Source organism: Vicugna pacos, chromosome 9 (assembly GCF_048564905.1).
Source record: "Vicugna pacos chromosome 9, VicPac4, whole genome shotgun sequence".
Lineage (NCBI taxonomy): Eukaryota > Metazoa > Chordata > Mammalia > Artiodactyla > Camelidae > Vicugna > Vicugna pacos.
The window spans coordinates 13,274,895-13,293,772 of NC_132995.1; the positions used below are offsets into that span (position 1 = coordinate 13,274,895).

At 36.7% G+C, this 18,878-nt stretch overlaps 1 protein-coding gene across 2 annotated transcripts; it reads left to right on the plus strand.

Moving 5' to 3' along the window:
- Positions 1-926: 926 nt before the first annotated feature.
- ZFP30 (ZFP30 zinc finger protein) lies at positions 927-18,816 on the plus strand. Of its 2 annotated transcripts, XM_072968688.1 has the most exons (7): positions 927-1,075; positions 1,542-1,613; positions 2,093-2,170; positions 6,149-6,233; positions 9,040-9,166; positions 10,069-10,167; positions 16,221-18,816. In XM_072968688.1, the coding sequence occupies exons 4-7, from the start codon at positions 6,225-6,227 to the stop codon at positions 17,588-17,590; spliced, it is 1,605 nt and encodes a 534-aa protein (XP_072824789.1). In that variant the 5' UTR covers positions 927-1,075; positions 1,542-1,613; positions 2,093-2,170; positions 6,149-6,224; the 3' UTR covers positions 17,591-18,816. The 2 variants fall into 2 exon arrangements, with proteins under 2 accessions (XP_072824789.1, XP_015103980.1); XM_015248494.3 differs by lacking the exon at positions 2,093-2,170.
- Positions 18,817-18,878: the final 62 nt, after the last annotated feature.

An 18,878-nucleotide genomic window follows, 5' to 3' on the forward strand; every position in this document is an offset into this window, starting at 1 on the left:
AACTCGTTACAGCCAAGATGGTGGAAGATTTGACTTCCAGTGGACCCTTATTGTAATATATTAGCATACTAAATAACACACCCGCAGGCACCATGACAGTTCCCCGGCTGGCTATAAAAGATCAAAAAGTGGGTGGTGGCTCAATTCCCCCCAAATCCCCACCCCTCCACAAAATAGTTGGAATAACCCTCCCACTTATTAGCATATGAAATTACCCGGCTCATAAAAACTAACAACCCAGTCCCTCTCAGGGCTTCCCCTCTCTCTCTCCCTCTTTCCTTTTGAAGTGGCCCAAACTCTGTCTGTGGAGCGTGTATCTCCCTGAATAAATCTACTTTCACTCTACTATGGCTCACTCTTGAATTCTTCCCTGCAGGAAGCTAAGGATTCTTACTCAGCAGGGTGCACCCCAGAAACTTGCCGGAAGCCTAGGGCACGATCTCGGGCTCCATTTTCTTGCAACACTCCCACCCCGCCGCCCTCAGGGTGCGTGGCCCCAAGAGCCTTTCTTCAGCTCGCTGGAGAACCCCAGGTTCTACGCCCTCCACCTGCGCGCTTGGGCACTGGGGACAGAAACAATACCTCCCAGGACCCTGAGCGCTGGGCTTGGGGAGGGGATCGGTGCTCCGAGCTTACGCCGGTTGCGGAGCCAAGAACCCAAATGAGAAAAGCTGGTGTCTTGTCTGATTTTGGATTACAATTCCAACAGAGGAGCAGCCTGGATTATCCTCCATAGCGCCAATTAGTCAGGAGGCCACCTTTACAGGCGAGGATCCGGCCTGCTAGGGAGCGTTGCTTCCCTGCCCGCCCCGTCCCGCGGGGCTCTAGCTCCCCTTCGCGTCTCCAAGCCCTTCCTGAGGAGCCGAGGGACCTGCCCCTCCCCCCTCACCGCCCCGTGCGCGCCTGCGCACTTGGGACCTAGAAGGCACTCTGCGGAATTTCGGCGGCTCACACTTAGCGCCGGGGGTCCTTGGAGCCTGGAGCTTGAGGGCTGTGAGGGAAGCTCCGTGGTGGCCGCTGCAGTTTTGAAGGAATCGAGCGCGGGTCGGGCCAGGTTTTGCGGACCAGGTCGAGGGTGAGTCTTCTGTCTCAGGTCACCAGGCGTTTGGTCCGGAGTGAGGGCCTGCAGTTCTGAGCCCGGGTTGCGCGGGGATTAAGCTCGTGCGGCCGTAACTGGGCGCCGCCCCGGCCTATTCTGTAATGCGAGACGCTGAGGTCCCGCGTACCACCTTCCTGGCCTCAGCCGCTGAGGCCCGGCCTTGGAGAAAAGGCCTAAGGGGGAAGTCATAGGTGGAGCCTCGGAACGAAAGTCTCCTACGGAGACGCGGTGGGCCGCCCCGGGGGTGGGCGGTTGTGGTGTCCGAACTACCGCGTACGCAGAGCTGCAGACCCGGACACGGGTGACCGCGGCCCGTATCCCCGCCTTCTCGCTTCCATTTGTGGCTGCAGGTGGTGGGTAGCGAGTCAAGGGGGCGTGGAGGGTGGATTTTGACGGAGTCACGAAAAGCCTGCGTTGTAATGAACCCTGTTTCCTTCCCCAGCCCTGCCGGTCTCCACAGAAGGTCTAAGAAGTGAAACGAATCGCCGCTGCGCCTCCAAAAGCCAGGTTCTTTGTGAGTTTGTGCTGCTTCTTTGTTTCTGTGAAATGCTTTGATTTTCGGACCCGAGATTTTTTTTTTAAATTTCTTCCTTTAGAATGTCTGGCCTAAGGAATGATCTACTTACTGATTTGGGCCTTAGTATTTTCCTCCCTTATTTATAGATTCCACTTTCTAGTGCCTACTTAATGCAGTTCTACAGTTAACCATGTGCTATAGATTCAGTTGCTCTGTGATCAGTTTTTCCTAAGGATTCTAACGGTGGAAATGGCCTTGTTGGAGGTTAATGTTCATGCTTTGTTTTCGGTTGTGACTTGTTAAGGAGTTGTTAAAGGTTTTAGGCAGCTTTAATTATGCCAGAGTATGAGTGGGGATTTTTTTTTTCCCCAAGGGAATCCATTGGTGGAAATTTGGGGGACCAGTCCAATGTGGCTAGAGGTTTGGCAGCATGAGTTTATTTTGTTTATTTTTGACAAATGAACATTTTGATACAGGTATACATTGTGGAATGGAATGCTTACCACATCAACTAATTAACATATCCATCACCTCCCTTGACAAGAATACTTAAGGTATACTCTCCAGAAATTTAAAGTATATAATTTATTATTATTATTATTATTATCATCATCATCATCATCATCATCTATACTAACCATGCTGTATATTAGGTCTTCAGAACTTATTTATCTTGTAACTGAAAATTTGTAATATACAGATCATGAGTTTGTTTAGGGTATGTCTTTGGATAGACTGAGAGGGGTGTATGTTGTGGTTAAGAATTTTGAACCTAAATTAAGGGGATTTGAATCTTGACTGCACTTAAATCTGAGTGAGTTTGGGCAGTCTTTCTGTGCTGCACTTTCTTCATATGTAAGATCGGAATTATAATAGTATATACTTTACAGGGTTGTTTTGAAGATTACCTTAATATTTGTTAAACCCCTTAGATGATTACCTGGCACATTAGAAGAGTGCTTAATTAATATTAACTCTAGCTATTAATGATGATTCTTAGTCATTCCCTGTTAACTCACTGTGTTCCCAAGAATAATGAAAATATGGAGTTAATTATGATGGATGCTTGCAAGCAGGAAGATGAATCAGATGCTTAAGTGGATCAGAATACGGATTCTTAACATGAAATCTTTGGACTCTGTCCATGGGTTTTTCAGGACAAGAAAAATCTCAAGATATATACAGAAGTATTGTGTATATTTATCAGTGGGTAGTTTGGAGGAGGAAGTCTATCATTTCATGATATGATCAGTTGTTTAAGACCCAACAGGATTGATTCTCACTGGTCTAGAATCCAAGTCTGGAATAACTGGGAGTGACTTTTGGGGTAATCTTAAAAAATTAGTATCTAGCAATTTGAAAATGGTTGAGTAACTCATACTCTAGCCATGTGATGGAATGTTATGCGATAATAAAGATTATGTTTATGAAGAGTCATAAGAAAAAAGTATATAATGTAATGTTGAGAAGTATTTTTTGTTCTCGATAAAAAAATTTAAGAAATTGTTACGTATGTATCCTGAACACTAAGGTAAGAATTAATAAGATATTTTGCAAGGATTTAATAACTGGTTATTCATTGGAGTGCAGGAGGGGTTAACGCAAGTTATTGAGGAGCTGCTGTGAAATAAGCATTTTTTTTCTTTCTGCTGTGCATACTGTCTCTTAATCACTTTGGAAATATCATGAACCAGCATTGTGATCTCTGGGTATTAATGAAATACAATATTCAAGAATTGGTAAGAATTATTTTTTCAGTCACATTAACTTCCCCGTTGTTACCACTTGTGCAGGCCTATTTTCTTAATAACTGTAAGGTACCCTATCTCCCTAACTCATTAAAAAATTCTTTTTCATGGGAATAGCTTTTGTAAAAACATATTTCTGATGATGGAGTTAATGCAGGCTTGTGACATATTTAGTAACTGAGGAACCCAAAAGAGAAGAAAATTAGAATTATTTATAGTCCCAACATCCAGAAATAATCACTATTAATATTTAGAGCATATTTTCTCAAAATATTTTTATAGCATTTGTGGTTTTATATATGGCTTTATTTCAGAATAGGATAGGAATAACTGAAAATTTGAAAGAAACCAAGACCTCTAGTTCTTAATTTAAGAGAGGAATTCAGTACTCTTGATTTTGTAATACTCTCATGGATGTATGGAGAAAGGTGAAGTCCCAGTGATCCCCTTTTGGTTTTACAAATCTTCCAAGTATTTATAATTCTTTAGATAGAAATGGCAATTAAATTGACAGATCTAATTATAATTTAAAATTAGTTTTAAAATCTCAGAATTGAAATATTAAGATATTTTTCTCCCCCATCTGTTGATCTATTTAACTTTAATCGGTTAAAAATCTAAAAAAAAAAAAAAATTAAAAAAAAATTGGGGGTGGGGAATTAGGTTTGTTTTCTTGTTTATTAATGGAGGTACTGGGGATTGAGCCCAGGACTTTGTGCATGCTAAGCATGTGCTCTGTGAGTGAGCTGTACCCTCCCCTCTCAAAAAACAATTATTTTAACCTCATAGAAGTAGACCTAGGCAAGGAAGGCAAAATAATGTGATTATACTATATAACTCAGTTGGTAATGGTATTTACCTAGTTATAATAATAGAAACTGAATATCCATTTACCCTGAAATAGAACAAAACCACATTGGAAGGATAGGGAGATGCAACTATGCACATGTGAGGTGGAAGATGGGTGGATAAAAGTTAGCTAAAACTATGCCTTCCATAGTAGGAAGTCACTAGATAATGATTACAACTGAAAATTCAGAAGTAGCAATATTAGCATGTTATTTGAATATATGGTGTCAAAATACCAAAAGGAATAGCTAAAAGAAGTGTAAATTATTGACTCTTGATTTGGAGGGTGGGGGAAAAGGTAGCAGGGATGGAATTGTTGGGGCTTTTTGTGGTATTCCTTGCAGAGCTGTTTTTAATTTATGTACAGGTGTAAGTGATACAAATAAGTTTTTGATTAAAAAATTAGGAGACGCCAGAGAAGATCAAACTAAAGAACACCTGGGATACCATCCAGTAGCGGTAACACAATAAAACTTTATTCCAAGCCCATTCAGACTCTTTTATGTACATGCATATATTTGTCTATGTAGTTTTCCTGCCAAAAACAGAATCTCATTACAATACTATGTTCTAACCTATGTTTTCCTCCCAGCAATATGTAGTGACCATCTTTCCATGACATCAAATAAGAATTTTACCTTTATTTTTAGTGAGTGTTTACTTTTCTGTTGTTTGAATGCATGATAATTTATTTAACCTTGATGAAGGATATTTACATTCTTTCTGGCTTTATTTGTCCTATTATGAACATTTTCCACAAATCATTTCGTTCTTTCTGCATCATACCTGGAGTGTCCATTTCCCCACAGCCTTAGTAATATGAGGTATCATCAGTTTTTTAAATCTGCTAATCCAATTTCTTTAAATGTATCTCCTTAGTTACTAGTGAGTTTTAACTAGTGGGTTATTCCTACTTTCTAGAGAATTATCCGTGCTCAGGTTTTACAAATTGACCTTTCCCAAGCCTGGATACCAAGAGAATTGGGTTGGTAAATGAGGCCATGTAGGCAGTATTGATGATTCTTAACTAAAAAATGATGAACAGTGAGCTCTGAGGATTCTGGGAAGGATAGTTCAGCCTGGAGGAAGGGGTCCCAGTGTACAAGCACAGTTTTGCTATTATAAAGACTGCTAGGCATGGTCTGTGCAGGTGGTTCTCCAATTGTCGCATTTGGACCAGCAGCATCAGCATCACCTGAGAACATTTTCAAAAGCAAATTCTCAAGTCCAACCCCAAACCTAGTAAATGCCAAACTTTAGGAGTAGGGCCCTGCAAACTGAATTGTAATAAGTCTTCCAGGTGTGATTCTGATGGATAGAAAAGTTTGATTACCAGACTTGCCTATTACGATCACCTGGGGAGTGGTTTAAAAATCCTGATTCCCGGGTCATGCTGTATGCTAATTAAATCAGAATGTTTGGGGGATTTTAGGCATCAGAATATTTTAAAGATCTGCTGATGATTCCAGTGTGTGGCAATGTTTGGGAAATTCTTGTCTATACTATTTCCTATGTTCAGGGTTAGGGAGGCAAGCCAGATTCTTGTGTCTCAAGGAAGTTCTGGTTTAGATGGTATAACCACTTCTCAGTTGGAAAGGTGGGAATTGGGGGAGATGGATCTGCACAGGACAGATCTGTATAGCCTCTTAGGGCCAGATCAGCCTCCCTGTGGTGGGGGGGCTGAAATGTCTGCTAGATGTCTGGACATGTGTTTCTGTGTAGGAGAGTCTGCTCTGTGTCTGTCCTTGTGCAATGATTTTCTTGTGGTTTAGGGGAGGACATGTATTTGTCTAAACTACCTCTTACCTCTCATAACTTGTCTGTGTGTTGTGGGGTGGAGGGATGTTGCATGTAGGAATGGAGAAGTGGTGTGGTTTTTAAAATCTGGGGACTCTGAGGTAATTTTGTCCTCATGACTTCGTGCTCTTCCCCCAGTTCTGGCTTCTGTGGAGTCTGCTGCTCCAGTAAATGACCCTTGAGGAAAACTGACAGTTCTTGCAACTCTGAAATCATGGCTCATGTAAGTTGATGTTTCTCTGTATTTGAAATGCTATAATTTGTTTTCAGGTTATGTGAACGTTGTCGTTAGTTGTCCTGAAACTTCCTAACAGAACCCTGCCCCATAGCTTCTTCCTAGTTGCTCCCATTCTAGTGAAGGACAGAGCCAGACAGCGTGGCCGTTCCTGTGCATCCTCTTCTCCATCCATGTCCATATGTGAATTGACCAAATTATTCAATGTCTCCTGTGTGTTAGTCTTTGCATAGAGCAGAGATAAAGCGGGAATGAAGTCTCTAGAGGGAAATGACTGATATTAGGCTCTCAGGACCAGAAAACATTTTAGAACAGCACTGTCCACTATTAAAAATACAAAATTAGTGTCTTCTTATCACAGTAGGCCTCATGTCAGTCTCATAAAAAGTAGAGAATAATATGCAAGGCACATGGATAATCTTAAACATTTTAGTAGTCACATTTTAAAAAGTAAAAAGAAACGTGCAATTAATTTTAATGTTTTATTTAACCCAGTATAGCCAAAATATTATTTCAAAATGTAATCAATATAAAAATTATTGAGATTTTTACATTCTTTTTTCTTTCTAAAATCTTCAATATTTGGCGTGTATTTTATATTAACAGCACATCTAAATTTGTACTAGCCACAATTCAAGTGGTTAGTAACCACAGGTGTCTCAGGTAGCATATCGTACATTACAACTTTAGAAATTTTGTGTAAATTGTAAATATAATTTGATACGTTTAAAAGTATAGAAATATGTAAATATAGTCATTATTAAGTCCAACATATCTATGCAATGGACTATTTTGTAAGTTTAAATATTAATAAGGATTTGTTATAAGGGAAAATTCTAATGATACGTATAGTGATGAGCTTGGAAGAATTTTTTAATTTTATGCAAACTCTACTTTTTAAAAACAGATTTTATGGTTCATTTGGGGAAAAAATTCCATCTTTAATTTTTTTTCTAATCCTTAAAGGAATAGAGGTTAGAGTAAATCACATTTATTGAGAATGTTTTTAGGCCCATGCAAGCAGTAGCGTTTTGAACACTATTTCAATTAATTATGGAGTTCTTTTTTTTTTCTCCTTTACATTATTGTGTTAGTTTCAGGGGTACAACAAAGTGATTCAGTTTTTTTTCAAATTATATTCCATTATAGGTTACTACAAGATTTTTTTTTTGCTACAAGATCTTGAATATAATTTCTTGTGCTATATAGTAAATCCTTGCTACTTACCTATTTTATGTACAGTAATTTGTATCTGTTAATCCTAATCTGTTAATATTTGTAATTTGTCCCTCCTTACCGCCCCCTTTAGTAACTAAGTTTGTTTCCTTTTCTTTTTTTTGTATACTTTTTTTTTTTATTGAAGTATAGTCAGTTTACAATATGTCAATTTCTGGTGTACAGCATAATGCTTCATCATACATGAACATACATATATTTGTTTTCGTACTCTTTTTCACTGTAAGTTACTACAAGATACTGAATATAGTTTCCTGTGCTATACAATATGAACTTGTTATTTATCTGTTTTATGTATATTAGTATCTGCAAATCTTGAACTCCCAATTTATCTCTTCCCACCCCTCTCCCCCCACCCTGTAACCATAAGTTCATTTTCTATGTCTGTGAGTCTGTTTCTGTTTTGTGTATAGATTCATTTGTATTATTTTTTTAGATTCCACATACTAGTGATATCATATAGGATTTGTATTTCTCTGACTTACTTCACTTAGTATGATATTCTCTAGATCCATCTATGTTGCTGCAAATGGTCATATTTCAGTCTTTTATGACTGAATAATATTCCATTGTATATATATTACCACATCTTAAGCCAGTCTCCTGTGATGGCCACTTGAGTTGTTTCTCTGTCTTGGCTATTGTAAATAGTGCTGCTGTGAACATTGGGGTGCATGTATCTTTTCAATTATTGGAGTTTTCATTTTCTCCAGATATATATCCAGGAGTGGGATTTCTGGTACATATGGTAGCTCTATTTTTAGTTTTTTAAGGAACCTCCATACTGGTTTCTGTAGTGGCTGCACCACTTTACATTCCCACCAACTGTGTAGGAGGGTTCCCTGTTCTCTACACCCTCTCCAGCACTTATGATTTGTAGACTTTTTGAAGACAGCCATTCTGTCTGGTGGGAGGTGATAACTGCATTGTAGTTTTGAATTGCACATCTCTAATAATTAGTGATGTTGAGCATCTTTTCATGTGCTTGTTAGCCATCTGTGTATCCTCTTTGGAGAAATGTGTATTTAGATCTTCTGCCCATTTTTTGATTGGATTGTTTATTTCTTCGGTATTGAGTTGTATGAGCTGTTTGTATATTTTGGATATTAATCTCTTGTTGGCTGCATCATTTGCAGATATTTTCTCCCATTTGTAGGCTATCTTCGTTCTGTTGATGGTTTCCTTTGCTGTGCAAAAGCTTTTAAGTTTGATTAGGTCCTATTTGTTTATTTTTGCTTTTGTTTCTTTTGCTTTGAGAGAATGGCCTAAGAAAATATTGTTAACGATTTAGTGAAACTCAAATTCCCCAAACATATCTAGAAATAAGTAAAATTAGGTATCCTATAGTATATAGGAAGTTTTGTCTATAGCAGTGGTGGGCAAACTACAGCTTGTGACCCATACTCAACCTATGGTCTGTTTCTGTACAGCCTATGAATTAATTACTTTTTAAAAGTATTGTTTAAAAAAAGAAGAGAAAGGGGAAGGGTATGCAAAGCCTAAATATTGGCCTTTACAGAAATAATTTTACAAATAATATGTGGGTCTGTCATTTCAGGATTTGGTGATGTTCAGAGATGTGACTGTAGACTTCTCCCAGGAAGAGTGGGAATGCCTGAACTCAAATCAGAGGAATTTGTACAGAGATGTGATACTAGAGAACTATAGCAACTTCGTGTCATTGGGTAAGTTTATCTGTGTCAAATAATTTATAAATTCACACAACTAAATTTCAGGGTTATCTTTCTAAAAACTAGCTGAGTATCTGTTATATAGTTTGGGAATAGACATCTTCAGCTACTAAACTATTAAATAGCACTTTTAATTTCCCCCAAAATTCAGTGACCTTTACATTTTCCTTTGCCTTTTCTGTAATTGCTTCTTTTTAATGACAGTTTGATATAAATTCTTTCACACTCAGACAAAACCATTTTCAAAGAAATCTGGTTTCATTCTGCTATGGATGGTCTATTATCTATTAACTTAACCTTCAATGTGAGTAGAAAGACAGAGCTTATTCAGTGTGTATGTTACTGTGATAAATCAACAGTTTGTTAAAACTCGAATGGACACATTCAGTTTAATAGAACAGATATATTATTTTTAATTGATTTATGATTACGAGTTTAAAATATATGAACTTTGCATTTAACACTGGATGAATATACTGACAAACTAATTATTTTCCTCTTAGCAAAATATAAATAGCAAAAATTGTACCCAGTAAACATGTATAGTGCCTACTGTGTACCTGGCACTCATCCAAGCACTTTGTTTAAGTCAAACCTCAACAATCCTATGGGTATACATTATTTTTCCTTTCTTCCCACTGAGAGAACTAAGGCCATAGTGACTCAGGTGACAGAGAGGCAGGGTTTAAATCAGTGCTCTCAATGATTACTTCCTCAAGAGACAGAGCCTGTATGAGTTGGCAATTAAAATAAGACAATATTCTTACCTCTCTGTTCTTGTGAATCCTTGTGATCCTGAAGCCACTTCAATGTGAATGTTTTTCAGTCCTGTTACTCTTCTGAAGGCTTAGTCAAGTATATCCTTTCTTTATTATTTTCTATTATGTTTTTTCAAGGAGGTTGTTCCATTTCTAAGCCAGATGTGATCACTCTATTAGAGCAAGGGAAAGAACCCTGGAAGGTTGTGAGGGATGAGAAAAGAAGATGGAGCCTAGGTGAGTAAGTGCTAATCAGGGCAAGGTAAGCTGTTATGACATGGCATGTCCCTGCTGCGGGGAAGGAAACACACCCCTGAGATGTTGGTTTTAGAGGAAGGACCTGAAACTTGGGAAGAAAACTTAGATCTTGTCATGAAACACCAAAGAAATTTCATCTGTACTTCCACTTGCCACTTGTTTCTTCACTCTTGTGTTTCCTTCTCATTTCCATGAGGGAAGGCTTTCTTCCCCAATGACCACATTTTACCTGTACTTTGAATCTAATTCCTTTCTAGCTCATCTTTTGTATTTTGCCTTTTGTGTATTTATTTCTTCTTCACCCTCTTTTCATGGAATTTCCACTGTAGTAGGGAAATCATACAATAAACAAATAGTAACAAATAAACGAATGGATTACTAAGTATTGTGAAGTGATTTAAGTATTATGAAGAAAAGTGAGTAGGATAAGAATATGGAGGATTATGATGGGTGAATGGGGTAATTTTAGATAGGGTGGTCAGGGAAGAGGAGCTAGATGGAAGAGGGTCCAGTGCGTCAAAGATGGAATAATTTGAGCACATATATACATAACTGCAATGTATTGCAGCACATAAAACATTCTTAATTCTGTAAATTCATAATGATGCTAACAGTAGATTGTTCACCGTTGGAAACTACTAGAGAACTAACTTATTTGGAAAGCTTACATTTAAAGCAAAAGAAGCGTTTATCCTGCCTTCCTTGTAAGAACTGTCCCAATAGGAAGTAGATGGGGTGGTATTTTTCTTAATAAAAGTATTCAGTGAATAAATGAAGAATGATACAGAGGATTACCATTTTGGAACCCACAGTGAGCTACTGGATCTAGGCACTGAACATCAGTGCCGATAGCATCACAGAAATAGAGACGATCAGACATACAGTAGGAGGTAACTGCCAACAAAATTGGGCCTAAGTCTGATGGGGCTTCTAAAGCCAGCTACCAGTTTATTGGAGAAAGAGGAACATGTTCTACCTTGGAAATGTAGTCAGCAAAATTCAGAGTATGAAAAATGCTATATGGTCAAAAACAGTTATTCAAGAAATTATAAGGTGGAAGTCAAAAAATAGTAGGAGACTCTATAGGTTTTAGACATGTAGAAGACGTGTCTACCACTTGTACATTATAGACTTTGTTTAGATCAATTATTATTGTTTTTAAATTGTTTAAAATTTTATGTGTGAGATAGCTGGAAGTGTGAACACTGATTTTTGATATTCTTGAAGAATTATTGTTCATTTTTTTCAGGTCTGGATAATGGTATTATGGTTAACTTTTAAATACTTTTAGAGATAAATACTGAAGTGATTACAAAAAATAATATATGGGATTTGCTTCAAAAACTGTGAGGAGAGTGGATTAGGGTCTGCAGAGGCCAGCATTGGGCTTGGTTGATGGTCGTTGAGGCTGGTTCATAGGTACATGGACATTTATTATTACTGTTCTACTTTTGTGCATGTTAGAAATGCTCTGTAATAAAATTTTGTTTTCTTTTAAAGTTATTAGGAGACAAGGAAAAGAAAGAGGTGAGGCATTAGTGAAAATATATATATAACTTTTTGGAGGAATAAAAGCAGACACGTAGGGTACAGGGAAACTATCTTACGATGTGAGGTATTAGAATATATTTGTAGGCTGAAGGGAATGATTGCAAAGAGGAAGATTAAGATTGATGGAGTAGAGAGACAGAGGATAGTTTGTAAGCAATGACCTTCAGTAAAAGGGAAGGACTAAGAGCGAATATATGAAAGAAAACCAATGCATATGATAAGGATGGTTGTATAACATACTGAGGGGAGAATAACATTTTTCTTTCAGTTCTGATTCCTTGATGAAAGTAAGCAGGAAAATTATCAGCAGAATGTGAGAATTATTTGGAATTCAGTATGGATTATTCAGTATTTGATCAGTTTTGATTCACACAAGTATAATTCTGTGTTACAGAGTTTTAACACTTAACAGATCTTTTGATACATTAACCCTGGTGTTAATGTGACTAAACCGCCTCTGTCATAAATACTCTGTATCCGTATCATCTTGTATATCGAAGGTATCATATCTTAGGAAACAGATTAACTTTGTGACCAGGTAATTTGCTCCTTATTGTCTTTTTAAGTAAAGCCGATATCCTGAAAATGGAAATAACATTTCTCCTTTTACATTGCTCTAAGATGGGCTAATTCATGTTAGTATTATTCATCTTATTAGCATTATTCACATTAGCATAAAGCCCTTTGATTCAATAGAATACAGCTAGTATCATACGTTAAGAGAGAATCTTTAAAGTTAGAACATTAAAATTTCCTGCCTAGGCCAATCTTTTGGTGTTTAGTGTGGCCTTTTGTTTCAGAGTAGGTCTAGCCAGTGTTTCTTGATTAAATCACATGTATATTGCTTAGCTATTATTTCAGTTTCTTTTTATTTAAAGTAGACCAAGAACCTAGATACTTGTAAAGCAGTCTACTTGCAGAATCCTTCATGAATTTTTATGTTTCCCATCAATCTTTACTAGTATCTCACTCATGCCTTTGACAACAATGCAATGTGCATGTATAGCCAGAACTTCCAAAGCATTGAACTTAGTTTTCATAAATAGAAATGGTTGTCTTGCAGGGAAAAGAACTGTCATAAACCAATCTGGGAACAACCATGGCTGATTTTTCACACAAATCATAAGATTACAGTTCACTTGTTTATACAGTTGACCCTTGAACAACATGGGTTTAAGCTGTGGGTCCATTTATACATGGGTTTTAAAAAATAAATACATACTACAGTTCTACATGATCCGAGGTTGATTGAATCTCTGGATGCAGAACTGCATATATGGAGGGCCAACTGGAAAGTTATACGTGGATTTTCAGTATTGGGGAGAGGGTATTGGCTCTTCTAATCCTCATGTTCAAGGGTCAGCTGTACTATAGAGTAGTCTCCTAGATGGGAATGTTCAATATGCCAAGTCTTTTTTTTTTTTTTTTTGGCTCGGGTAATTAGGTTTATTTATTTTTAGAGTGCTGAGGATTGAACCCAGGACCTTGTGCATGCTAAGCATGTGCTCTACCACTTGAGCTATACAAGGTATATATACCCACTTTGTATACCAAGGTCTTAATCTGGCATGTTGCTTAGGTGGGAAGCCGTATAGAAGAGTCTCAGTTTCACTGTATCAACACTGGAAATTTGGGGGGGGGGGTAATTAGGTTTATTCATTTATTTCTATTTAGAGGAGGTGCTGGGGCTGGAACCTGGGACCTCATGCATGTCAAGCATGCTCTCTACCACTTGAGCTAACCCCCTCTCCCCACCTTTTTTAAACACCTGGAATGTCTTGTTTGTTCTTTAAATTAAAATCTTCAAATTTTATAGGATAAGTTTTATAACTTGTACTTCATTTTTTATGAGTGAATTTGGACATTTTGCCCTAAGTTTGTTTATTCTTTTGTTCATTGCTCACTTCTTTTATTTCATTACTTTTTCTGTTGTTCAGTGTTTCTTATACCAGTTTGTATGGGCTTTTATGCTGTGTATGCTTTCTCATTTTTCTTACAAATGTTTGGGCCTCTGATTTTGATTTTGACTACAGCTTTCCTTTACATCACTGGTTTTTAATTTTTAATTTGCAAATAAATCTTTTGAAATTAACACCTTAATAATAGTTGTCATACCTTTGTAAGCTGCCTACTTATTTACACTGTTGCTACTAGCTAATTACCTTCCATTTTATATATCATTTATGTCTGATTTGTCTTAATGAGGGCTTAAATTATTTTTTTCCCAAAAATGTTTATAAAATTGCCATAGCTTTACATTTCTTTCTTGAATGAGGAGATAGAGATAGACAGGAAGAGAGAGACAGAGACAGAGGGGAGGGAGAGACCAGGAAAGAGAGGAACTAAGGAAGAGAGGAAGAGACAGATGGAGGAGAGAGGGAAGGAGGAAGACACAGATTTCATAGTATTTTCTGTGCCGTTGATTTGTCTCTGTTCACAAATTATCCACACTATTTGAATCGTTGCCTTTTAATGTCTTCTTAATATATCCTTTTTGAAATAAACTTAATGAAGTATAAACAGATACAGAAAAATACAGAAATCATAATGTGCAGCTCACTGAATTTTCACAAAGTGATTACACCCATCTAATCAGCACACTGATTGAGAAATAGATCTTTACTAGGATGTCAGCTCCCTCCTAACTTTTTCCAGTCATTCCTCCCTGCCAAAGTTAACTACTAGCCTGACTTTTAAGAAGTCCATAGATTAATTTTACTCTTTTTGAACTTTATAAAAATGAAATAATATAGTATGTATTCTTTTACGGTTGGTTTTGTTTACTCACCATTATGTTTGTGCGGGTCATCCATATTGCTATGTGTGTAGATTATTGTTTCTCACTGGTCTTACTGTGTTGTGTTAGTATATTGTCATTTACTTAGCCATTCTTCTGTTGATGCACACTTGGATTCTTTCCAGTTTGAGCATATTAAAAATGATGTTGCTATGTTGTGGTTTTTTTTAAATTGGGGACTATATTGTTGACTTTTAAAGAATACCTTTTCCTTTTTGAAAAGTATTGAACTCCTATTTCAAAAATTTCAAGAAAAACACATCTTTGCTTAGAATTTTATTAGCATGTTACTATTTTATCAACCTGTTGCTGTGCCTGAAAAGTTACTAATATGCTTTGTAGGAAGTACCCAAATGGCATTGGCTATGAAGACTTTAGGGAGAATATAGAAAAGAGTATAAAGGAACAAAACAGGTTGAGTATTTGTAACATAAATGTGTATAGTTATATAAACTCAAATGGGGATAAATAAATAGATCCCTTCACTACCTTGATTGTGAAAGCAGAGTTCACTCAACTATGCAAAGCAGAAAATGAGCTGAAGTGGAGATACCTGCACACAAAAGTAGAGTAATTGGAGAAAGAAAGATAGCAATTGGAAAGATAATCAGGTGTAAAGAAATTTTCCATTTACATACTTGATTGAGATAGCCTAGATGTGCTTTTGTTTCCCATTTCTATAGGAAGTGATAAAAAAGAATATTTAATAAGGTATAAGATTAGAGGCAAGGCAACAGTACACATTTTTACTGTTAACTAATTATGGGAATTTAATAAACAGTTTACTACACTGGGTTTGTTATTCAGTGATAAGTGAAAGATTGTTTCTGTCTTTGGTGAAGTTTAATGTAAGAAAATAAAGAGACGAAAATTAAGGAATATATAACAACAGAAGTTGAAAACTGTTCAGAAGCAAGGGTGTTACTGGGATAGAAAATAAATGATATAAATTAGATGAAGTCAGCACAGATAGTTTTTCTGATTTTTATCATGAAACCTAAAGATGAAAGGAACCCAACCATTTGGAGAACCCAGGTCAGCATTCCTGGGAGATTAAATAACCAGTAAAAAGCTCTAAGAAATGAAAAGATTGTAACATATTCTGGGAACTGAAAGGAGGCGACTGTGGCTGGGGCAAAGGGGACAGTGGCTTGAGATGATATCTTTTGGTAAACAAATGCCATGTTATTCATAATAAGGTCTTTGTACTTTATTCTTTTTTTTTTAAATTTTTCAAAATTATTTTCATTGAAGTATAGTCAGTTTACAGTGTTGTGTCAATTTCTGGTCTACATCATAATGTTTCAGTCATACAAATACATACATATATCCTTTTCATATTCTTTTTCATTATAGGTTACAAGATATTGAATATACTTCCTTGTGCTATACAGTAAAAGCTTCTTTATCTAACATTATCTAACGTCTTTATGTAACTTTTCTTTATCTAACTTTCTCTAACTTTGATCTGCTTCCAAATTAATCTGATTTTAACTTATTTTCTCCATTCCTCTTAGCTTTTTAAAAAACTTATGTGATTATTTTAGAGCTTTTTAGCACATTTACTTTACTTCATCAGGGCTGTATTTTCTATATTTTTTCCTATTATAATGTTTTTATTTGCTTACTTGTTTACTTTTTCTAGAATAAGAAAATAGCATGTATTTATCTTATTTTCTTTCAGATTTGGAATCCAGATACGATGCTAGAAAGTTATCACAAGTAAAGGATATTTGTGAAATGAATTTATCTCAGTGGGAGATAATGGAAAGAATTAGAAGTTGTGGCCTTGAAGACTCCTTTTTCAGGGAAGATTGTGAATATAAAATGTTTGAGGGACAAGAGGGTCTTCAAGAGGCGTATTTTAGGCAAGTGAAAAAAACTACCTCTGAAAAAATACCCCAGAACAGAAAATACACATCTCTTACCCTCAATCAGAGAATTCACAATAGAGACAAACCCTATGAATGTGGTGATTGTGGGAAGGCCTTTAGAGTACGCCAACAACTTACTTTCCATCAGAGGATTCACACTGGTGAGAAACCCTATGAATGTAAGGAATGTGGAAAAGCCTTTAGACAGTGTGCCCACCTTAGTCGACATCAGAGAATTCATGTTTGTGACAAACTCCTTGAATGTAAAAGGTGCGGAAAGATCTTTACATGTGTTGCAGATCTTCGTGTACATCAGAGAACTCATGTTGGTGAGAAGCCCTATGACTGTAAGGAATGTGGGAAGGCCTTTAAAGTGCGAGGACAACTTAATCTCCATCAAAGGATTCATACTGGCGAGAAACCCTACGAATGTAAGGAATGTGGGAAGACCTTTAGACAATATGCTCATCTTTGTCGACATCAAAGACTTAATATTGCTGAGAAAAGCTATGAGTGTAAGGAATGTGGGCAGGCCTTTCTGTGTAGTACAGGCCTTAGAGTGCATCACAAACTTCACACTGGTGAAAAACCCTATGACTGTAAGGAATGTGGGAAGGCTTTTAGAGTGCGGCAGCAACTTACTCTTCATCAGAGAACTCATACTGGTGAGAAACCCTATGATTGTAAGGAATGTGGGAAGACCTTTAGTCGTGCCTACCATCTGACTCTCCATCAGAGAATTCATACTGGTGAGAAGCCTTATGAATGTAAGGAATGTCAGAAGTTCTTTCGTCGTTACTCAGAGCTTATTTCCCATCAGGGCATTCATATTGGAGAGAAACCCTATGATTGTAAGGAGTGTGGGAAGGCCTTCAGACTGTTCTCACAACTTACTCAACATCAGAGTATTCATTTTGGTGAGAAACCTTATAAGTGTAAGGAATGTGACAAGACTTTTAGACTGCTCTCCCAACTTACTCAACATCAGAGTATTCATACTGGTGAGAAACCCTATGACTGTAAGGAATGTGGAAAGGCCTTTAGACTTCATTCATCGCTTACTCAACATCAGAGAATTCATTCTGGTGAGAAACCATACAAATGTAAGGAATGTAAGAAGGCATTTAGACAACATTCACATCTTACTTACCATCAGCGAGTTCATAATGTGACTAAATAATTATAAGAAAGCCATCCATCGTGAATTTTGTGTTAAGGATCATTAGAAAATAGATTCTGGAGGAAATGTGTTTGATTGTAGGGATCCCTTTTGCTTCATGCTTAGAATTAAAATGAGAGATTTTATTTAAAAGAACATGTTAACTTAATACATAGAAATCTTTCATCACCACTCAAATCATGTTAAACTTTAGGAAATTCCTTCTTCAGAGAAACTCTTAAAGGAGTGAATGTGGAAAAGCTTTTGATCCTAACCTATTATCACTTCTTTTTTCATCTGTACAGTATACCTATGGAGGCTGCCAAGGCACCAGCTCATTCTGGAAATTGATAGATAAAAGGAAAGAAAAGTCAGTTAGCCTGGATTTCCTTACATTTCAAGGCAACTAGAAGTTGATGAGTTAAAGTTCTTTATTAGAGAATTTTGCAACATATAATGACCTAATGAATCTAGGCATGATTCTCCGTAGAGTTGTTAAGACCATTAGGTGAGGTTGATACAAACTTCTTAGTGAACAGATCAGGTTGACAACATCTGAACCCACTGATTAATTTTAATCTCATAAAAAATGAGACAAAACATTTTGTGCCTCCTAAAAAGATACAATAAGATATAACATTGCCTAAAAATATTGAACCTGAACCTAATTATCTATCAAGATCTAACTCCCAGTTTGGAGAAAATGCAGTAAACAGAAGAACAAATTACGTGGCACAACAAGAAGCAGACAAATCTAAAATGTGGGTAATTCTACAAGAATAATGACCTAATTTCTCAACCAATAAAATGGCACTGGAAAAAGGGGAGATGGAACTCTTAGATATTAAGAGTTTGAAGAGATATATCAATCAAATGCAATGAATGAGTGGTTTTTTAGACCACAAATTGAACAAACATAAGACATTTTTATAACAGTTGGGGAAATGGGAATATTGACAGTATTAGATAATATTAAGAAATTATGTTCTTGTAAGATGTGATAATAGCATTGTGTTTATGTGAAAGTGTCTTAGAGGTGAATTAGGAAGTTTATACACATAAGATGGTAAGTCTAGAACTACCTTTAAAATGCTCGTGTAAAAGAAGTGTGGATGGATAACTTGTTCATCAGAATCATGGTAAGATAAGCCTTGGGTACATGGTTTTTGCTTGTTTATTTTGTTTTTGCTGTTTTCATGTATTTGACATTTTCCATAATTTCTTAAAGATAAAATATGAAATTACAACCAGCTTGAAGTGAATGACTTTTATAAATGGCTGCATATCAGAACATACGGACTTTGCCAAA

Excerpts from the sequence above, each read along its gene's own strand:
- ZFP30 (XM_072968688.1), top strand. Across the intron at positions 9,167-10,068 it reads TAGCAACTTCGTGTCATTGG|GAGGTTGTTCCATTTCTAAG; the intron begins GTAAGTTTATCT and ends TGTTTTTTCAAG. Across the intron at positions 10,168-16,220 it reads GAAAAGAAGATGGAGCCTAG|ATTTGGAATCCAGATACGAT; the intron begins GTGAGTAAGTGC and ends ATTTTCTTTCAG.